This window comes from Oncorhynchus gorbuscha, linkage group LG02 (assembly GCF_021184085.1).
Source record: "Oncorhynchus gorbuscha isolate QuinsamMale2020 ecotype Even-year linkage group LG02, OgorEven_v1.0, whole genome shotgun sequence".
Lineage (NCBI taxonomy): Eukaryota > Metazoa > Chordata > Actinopteri > Salmoniformes > Salmonidae > Oncorhynchus > Oncorhynchus gorbuscha.
The window spans coordinates 38546933-38555173 of NC_060174.1; the positions used below are offsets into that span (position 1 = coordinate 38546933).

Here is an 8241-nt window from a genome sequence, read left to right on the forward strand (position 1 = left end):
AGAGAGAGAGAGAGAGAGAGAGATGAGTGAAGGACTGCAGACCTAGATTTAGAGCAACTAGCAGTTAACTGTATATATTATGGAACTTTGGGTGTCAACATGATGCCCACTTACTGTGTATTTGTGTGGTGATGTCTGGTATGTGTGGTGATTTGTGACTCTCTGTCTCTCCCTCTCTCTCCCGATCTCTTTCCCGCTCTCTTCCTGCCACAGGTCAGACAGGTCGCTATGTGCTAATCCAGAGACTGAGGGACTCAGAGAGGCAACTGTTAGCCAATGAGAAGCCCCTTGAGTCCCTGGCCAAGCTGGGCCAGCACAGCAACGATGTCCAGTTCTTCCTGCGCCGCACCGGCCCCAGTAGCAGTGATGGACCAGGGTCTGGTTCTGGTACCAGCCAGGACCGGGTCACCCCTCTTCCCCTGCCCAAACACCCCGACCCAGAGCCCCTCAAACACAACCAGCCCAAGAAGTCCCTCACCTTCAACCTGGGGCCCTCCACCTCCCCCAGAACCAAAGCCAAGCAGCTCATCAGAAAGTCTCCCCGCGACTCCCCCGAACAGAGGACCTCACCCAGCCCCATCCCTCCCCAAAATGCTGCCTCCTCACACTCCTCTTCTCCCTCCCCCCACTCTCCCTCTCCCTCCCCTCCAGTGGGCCCGTCCAAAGAGGAGGTTTTCCGGCAGGTTCTACAACAGCAGGAGAGGCTGAGGGCCATTGAGGCCCAGCTGGAAACCATGGAGAGAGACTCTCGGTCCTGGAACAGGGCCTCCCCGGCCCCCTCCCCTGTCCCAGAGGCTCGTCTCCCGGAGGAGATGGAAGCTCTGGAGCAGGCAGCCAGGAGGAACCAGGCCGAGTTGGCCCACGAGACGTTCTGGGAGGAAGAGCTGCAGGCGGAGGTGGAGAGAGAGAGGGGGATGAGGAGGAGGCTGGGGGAGCTCCATTCCAAGATGGACGACTGCGGCAGGCGACTCCACGACTTCTCATCTCGCTCCGCCCAGCTTGAGCAGCAGATCCAACGGGAGAGCCTAGGGGGCGCCGCCCAGCCTGGGAGGGCCAATCAGGCAGGGGGTGAGGAGTCCCTAGGGGCGATCAGGGCGGAGCTACAGAGCCAGGGGAGGCACAGCGAGGAGCTGGAGGGGGCGTTATCAGAGACGGACAAGGCTCTGGGGAAGGCCGAAACACTGCTGCAGGTAAGGAGAGAGGGCAGGGCCCTAGAGAGAGGTGTGTAGCTTGCTCTCTCCTTCACCCACACACCTACCCAGTACCCACAAGAAGCTCAATGGGTGTAGCTCAGTGGTACCCAAATGGGGGGTCAATGGTGTGGAACAAACTGATTCAAGCCTGGGAAACCAAGTGAGTCAATCAATTAATGGTGGGCTGCAGTGATCTCTTACGTTGTGATCTGGTAGATCACAAGAACATTTGAAAAACTTTATCAAAAATGTTTGGGAACCACTGGTGTAGGAACCCTCGCTCCCTCTTGCCAGCACACTGCAGCAAACACACACGTATACACTTATCAGTGCAATGACACTCAACAACAAGTAAATATGATCTCTGACTCCAATGGTGATGGGGAGATCTACAGTATATTTATTGGGAAAAAAACTTTCTCAAAATTAAACAATGTTTTGTACTTAAATCCAACTTGTATCTAATTGGAAGAATGTTTGCTATGAATTGTAATGTGACCCCTGTTGGGTGTCTGACTGAACTTGCTTGACTGGTATGATTAGCTGTGACAGCCTAGTTCTCATCTGGACCGATTGGATATACTCTCCCATATACGAATCTGTACTCTCATTCGTATGACATTGACAGTGCCTCTAATTCCTTCTATCCTTGTATCTTAAATGGAGAAAATGATCAAAACAGAATAAAGATCATTATTCAATTATAGTGGTGTAAAGCACCTAAGTAAAAATAGTTTACAGTACCTTTTGGGGTATCTGTACTTTACTTGACTATTTATATTTTTGAAAAGTTTAACTTTTACTTCACTACATCCCTAAAGAAAATAATGTACTTTTTCTCCATACATTTTCTCATTACATTGTGAATGCTTAGCAGGACAGAACATGGTCCAATTCACACACTTATCCAGAGAACATCCCTGGTCATCCCTACTGCCTCTGATCTGGTAGACTCATCAAACACAAATGCTTCATTTGTGTTGGAGTGTGCTATCTGTAAATTTGGCTATCCGTCAATTTGAAAAACAAGAAAATTGTGCTGTCTGGGTTTGCTTAATATAAGGAATTTTCAATTCATACTTTTACATTTACTTTTGATATTTAAGTATATTTAAAACCAAAAACTTAGACTTTTACTCAAGTAGTATCTTACTGGGGAACTTTCATTTTTACTTGAGTCATTTTCTATTAAGGTATCTTTACTTTTACTCAAGTATGACAATTGGCTACTTTTTCCACCACTGGTCATTTGCACAACTGCATTTTCTTGGCTTGACTTGGACACAAGCAGGTCTGGTTGCTTACAGTTGGAGGCGGTAATGTTGTTTAGAGCCGGACTGGTATATCGGTTCACTGATATTGTCGGCCGGTATCGGCCTTTTAATGTTATCGGTATCGGCTGATAACTCCACAATAACTGATATTCAAATATAGGATGAAAAAAAAGGGAATTTCATGCTTATCTGAACACTTGTGGACATTCTTATGTGTCATTATTGTCACAAAGTCTGTAGCATAGTTAGTGGACAATTGCTCTTTTGGGTGGCAATTTGTTTTATTTCCCAGCTGTAAAACAGTGTATTGGCAGATATATCAGTATCGGAAGGTTTTGCCCCCCAAAAAACAGATTGGTGAGGCTCTAATGTCGCTGTTGTGGTGAGGCTGTGCCTGGGGAATAATGGCCTTACCCAGTTGGAGGGAAACACAAGCCTCATCATAATTCACATGAAACCTGATACTCGACCAGAGCCACTTTGTGGATCAGGGCTACTGTTCAGGTCAGATACACCCAGAATTGTACATTCTGTTTCAGTAGGAAGAACAGCTTTTGACAAGGTAGGAGAATAGTTTTGGAAGGTTTATCCAAGAAAACAAACAGAAGGCTACTCTGATTGTGCAAATACCAAATACCCCATCTTATTATGTAGCTAATGATATTCTAATGTATTTCATGTGGGTTGAGTGCATTTGCTACATCCCACATTAAGAAAGGGCCATGGGCGCTCTTAGACTATTACAACCCATCTGGGGATCCATAAGTAATGGCTGTGCTACATTAGAAGGCAAGTCGATCATCTAAGTGGGAGTGTGACTTGGTCCACATCGTCATGATGATTGACTCATTTAGTCAGTCACAACATTTCTTAGCCAGAGCAACTTACAGGAGCAATTGGGATTTTTCACCTAGTTGGCTTGGGGATTCGAACCAAGACATTTTCGGTTACTGGCCCAACGCTCTTAACCACTCCGCTACCTGGCCCTATATAAACGGTTCTCCAAGGAGGAAGGACCCACTTGCTGCCTGGTACACTGCAAACACAACTGCAACCCCAGTACATGTGACTATAAACACACCTGCAGGTGTCAATTGTTTCCCACAACTAATCCATTCCGGCAGGGTGTAGAGCACATCTCTCTCTATCTACCCCCCCCCCCGAGAGCGACTTTAGAGTTGACGTTGGCAAGACAAGTGGCTTCTCTCTTCTTTTCATCCAGTTCAATTCAAAGTTCAATTCAAATTGATGGGCATCTATACACTTAAACATACTTTGCTGATTGCAACAAGCTTATGAACTGTATGTTCATGAATGTTACACCATTGCAGGCAGCAGTGGCGAGCTGGAGTTTTATGCAGCAGGTTTGTTAATGATGACAAGCCACCCTGGGGCGGCAGAGTAGCTTAGTGGTTAGAGCGTTGAACTAGTAACCGAAAGGTTGCAAGTTCAAATCCCCGAGCTGACAAGGAACTAATCTGTCATTCTGCCCCTGAACAGGCTGTTAACCCACTGTTCCTAGGCTCTCATTGAAAATAAGAATTTGTTTGTAACTGACTTGCCGAGTTAAATAAATCTGACATCTGAGATGAATGCTGTGGCTGTTGCTGCCCTCTGGTGGTGAGAATAGGAAGTACAGCCTTTGAAAGAACTCAGCGCCAGTTAGTCTGCCTTTGTTCCTATGATTATGTAACTTGCACAAGTAACCTTGCAAATTACATTTCATGTCTCTGCCAGTCAGCTCTATATTTGTGATTGATTTATATTCCAACTAAGCATTTCAGATTATCTGAAATACCTCACCGCTTCTTTATCTAAATACAAACATGACTGAAACTGTCCTATGTACATTTCAGAGGACAGTTTCAGCGGGGCGCCGCGGGGCAAGTAACTAAAATGTTGCTGGTTTGAATCCCTGAGCCGGCAAGTTGGAAAAATATGTTGTTCTGCCCTCGTGCAAGGCAGTTAACCCCCAACAACTGCTCCCTGGGTGCTGTTGATTTAAGGCTGCCCCCTGCACATCTCTGATTCAGAGGGGTTGGGTTAAATGTGGAAGACGCATTTTGTTTGAGTGCATTCAATTGTCTCACTGTCTAGGTATCCTCTTTCCCTTGAGAGAAATGAGGAGAGAGATTTGCTCATTAAAGCCCATTCTCAACTTTTGACCTATACAACACCTATGCCTATAGGATCATTAAGTGTGTCAGTGTAGGGGTTAGGGGTCTATTTGGGATTAGGTGTGACTGTTCTGGCCCCCTCTCTATGTCCCTTAGGAGAAGCAGGAGGAGTTGGAGGAGCTGAACAAGGAGTTGAGGCAGTGTAACCTGCAGCAGTTCATCCAGCAGGCGGGCGTCCTGCCGACACACACACACTCACGCACAGACCTCAGCGACCAACTAGAACTAGCTCACCTGCTACAGGAAGGATATAGGAATGGAGGTATGGATCCACACACACACACACACACACACTCACTCAGATGATTGCTCACCTTAAACCTCTATCTTTCTCTCCACCAGGCCTGAGTCTGCTCCCCTCAGAGTCGCCTCCCCGCCCCACAGCCAAGCAGTTCCTGGGACACCCCCGCAACCTGCAGAACCCGCTGGTGTCCAGCCTCAACCCTGAGGGTGTGTATGTGTGACACTCTACCTGCCGCTACCCCGCCCTGTCTCACTCCGCTCTGCCCCCCTGCCTCGGCTTGATTTTTTTGGGCCATGCCTGGCGGCCACACCCCTCTTTTCTGTTACTAAGGGTGGAGGTCCCTGCATGGAGCACTCAACCCACTCCCTGCCCCTGAAGGTTTCCCTTAACGACCTTCTTCTGTCCTCTGACTGCCCCTTTACGCCTCTAATGCTATCTGATTCCCTGATCATTCTGGTTATGTGTTAAATTGGTCCATCTACAATCATGGTATTCAACTCTGCTTTGCTAACATCTTAGTTGCACATCTCCCCTCCCTCTTCTCTTTCTGTTTCGTCCCAACCGCTCTCTCTTTCCCTGACTTCTGTCTCTCTCTCGATCACCACTCTCTCTAGCTGTTTCTGTCTGTCTGTCTGTCTCTCTCGATCACCACTCTCTCTAGCTGTTTCTGTCTGTCTGTCTGTCTGTCTCTCTCGATCACCACTCTCTCTAGCTGTTTATCCACTCTCCACCACTCTCTCTGTCTGTCTGTCTGTCTGTCTGTCTCTGTGTGTTGTGCATGTTGTGGACTACCAGTAGCTCTGCCTCCTGCTGCTCCCTCCACTCCAGCTGTGCTATAACATCCAGACGGGTGGTGCAGCTGTGAGTGCTTCATGATTCCCCACAGTATGTCGCTGTGTCCCCTGCCCCAGTCAGTCCAGCGATGCAGGGTGTCTCTCCACCCTCAGAACAACAGGCTTATTCTCTACGGACAGCTGTGTTTCAACACAACCACACTGTTACACCGTCACCACTCTATTTCTGTATAAAAGAGTGAGCCTCATTTAAATAAATAAAAATACACATTTTTGCTGCTTACAATTGATAAAAGAGGCTCAACGACTGACCAATCGGGCTGTAGTGTAAAATATATATTTTTGATTATTGTGTCAGAGAGGCTTTTATGTTTCTGTTTGGGAGATTACTTCCATATTATCTTGTATGTTGGTGACCTTTGACTTCCAAAGAGAGAGAGAGAGAGAGAGCCAGACCTCAGAACTCTGTAAGGTGTATTGCACAGTCCATTCTCTCCCGTGTGAGGTCATGGGCCCTGTATGAAAACTTTAAACATGCATCCTTCCTTCCTCCCTTCCATGACGTAATCTCTGATCCAACTTGATTGGATAGTGTAAAGTTTCCATGATATTTCAGATGAGTGATTACTTCTAAGGAGAGAGAATGGAACAATGCATTTCAGAAGTACTAAAACAGGGCCATGGCCCTATATGTGGGATGTTGGGTTTCCTCCTAACTGGTTGGAATGGGTTTCCACGGTGTGTGTGTGTGTGTGTGTGTGTGCGCGCTCTACCTCCTCCCTCCCGGTTGCTGAGGTATTTGGACTATTTCTCTGGCTTTATTGGGGAAATATAAGTAGCATGCTTGAGGTAGAAGTTGTCCCTATGACCCAATCCATTAGGTGGTTAAATAACTCAGAATCAGACTCTGAATCAATGGTTAGGGCCAACTTCTACCCACTACCAGGGCATGCTTTACTGTCTCTATCTAGCAAGCTCTCCTTCCGCCTTAAAAAGAAAATTGGTTTCGAGAAAAGTGTTTTCCTAACCAAACCAAATGAATGGAGACATCATCCCCACTTATTTTTGTGTGTCTTGCAGTCGTGACATCCAGAGAATCGTCATGGAGATAAAACAAGGGACAGCAGGGCCAAGGAGTTGTTCACTGTTCAGTTAAAGGGATAGTTCACCCAAATTATAAAATTACAGGAAACAGTGCCAGGAACACTAATCCAAAGCATGGATTGTTGTCATGCATTGTCTGTACTGCTTACATGGTATGGAAACCAATATGTCCTTTTGTGATTTGGGTGAACTATCCCTTTAATGTCACCACCACATATTCTATTTAACCCCTGTTTGTCTTTATAACTACTGTCTGTCATTATTATTATCCAGATTACCACATATGCTACGGTGGAGGCTGCTGAGGGGAGGACGGCTCAAAATAATGGCTGTAATGGAGTCAATGGAATGGTATCAAACGCATGTGGTTGATACCATTCCATTTACTCCGTTCCAGACATTATTATGAGCCGTCCTCCCCTCAGCAGCCTCCACTGACATACTATATACATACTGTATATACTACATAAATATATTTACAGCATTTGGCTACTGTATACCATATGAAGTAAGATACATAGTACCTATGTATGAAATGTAAAATAATTTAGGAAACCTTTTACCTAGAGAATTATTACTTTTTCTGTGTATTTAAATATAATAAAAGATGAGGCATTATGTTTTAGATAATCTGGCTGTTGTTGGTGTGTTTTGAATGAATGAAAACGTTCAAGCCTCTGAAAGTCATCTTTGAAGAATTGAAGAAACCACATCATATTTGCAGATGTACTTGCATATACAGGCCTGGTTTAGTGACACAATAGCATATAGCAAGGATGGGCCGTTGCTGGGAATGTCCAACTCTAAATATTTCACATGCTAGTGCATAAAGCTGACTCAAAACTCAAGTCGCTCTTTCTACGGGGCACATTTGTTTAACGCATTATACATTTATTATAGGTATTCCTAGATGAATAATGGCTGCTATAAGGAGCTGTTTTGAATGGTTACTGCAAGTCTTCCAATGCACTGTGAGTGACAGAAAGCACAATACATTCATTACACACAGGTGGCTCACACAGTCTGTTACAAAAATGTCTCTCTTGGTGTGGCAGGGAAGTAGTGCACACATCCTGGCACCTGCAGCTATGGGGAGGAGGGGGTGATTATAATACAATAGACATAGAGTATGTGTGACCTAGCACCGATTGCTATGGAGATTACTATGCTATGTTGACATGTCCACTCACAAAATGGCTGAACATACACATTTAATGCATGCTCATTCTCTATTCAAGTGCCTCCTCCTACCATATACTGGCCATTTCCCAGGCTCCAGTCTAGACCTCTTCTCTCATCTCAACCACAGTGACTTGCTTCGGTAATTGAACATGGAAAATAAAAAGGAACTTATTCACAAAGCAAACATGACACGAGTGCATAACTAGGAACAAGTACAATCTACTTTTAACAGACTATGCAAATGATCAAAAATGCAAATGAAATCTATCCAAC

General features: G+C 45.5%; 1 protein-coding gene across 10 annotated transcripts in view; it reads left to right on the forward strand.

The window, feature by feature from the left end:
• LOC124002038 (ras association domain-containing protein 8-like) overlaps positions 1 to 7411 on the forward strand; it is a 71557-nt gene extending 64146 nt beyond the window's left edge. For 9 of the 10 annotated variants that reach the window (XM_046309305.1, XM_046309296.1, XM_046309263.1 and 6 more), the window contains 4 exons: positions 214 to 1190; positions 4741 to 4906; positions 4987 to 5094; positions 6763 to 7411. In XM_046309305.1, the coding sequence (XP_046165261.1) occupies positions 214 to 1190; positions 4741 to 4906; positions 4987 to 5094; positions 6763 to 6794 (1283 nt within the window). In that variant the 3' untranslated portion in view covers positions 6795 to 7411. Of the gene's footprint in view, positions 1 to 213; positions 1191 to 4740; positions 4907 to 4986; positions 5550 to 6762 lie in introns of those variants that run through there. The other variant, XM_046309331.1, reaches the window with a different exon arrangement.
• The last annotated feature ends 830 nt before the right edge of the window (positions 7412 to 8241 follow it).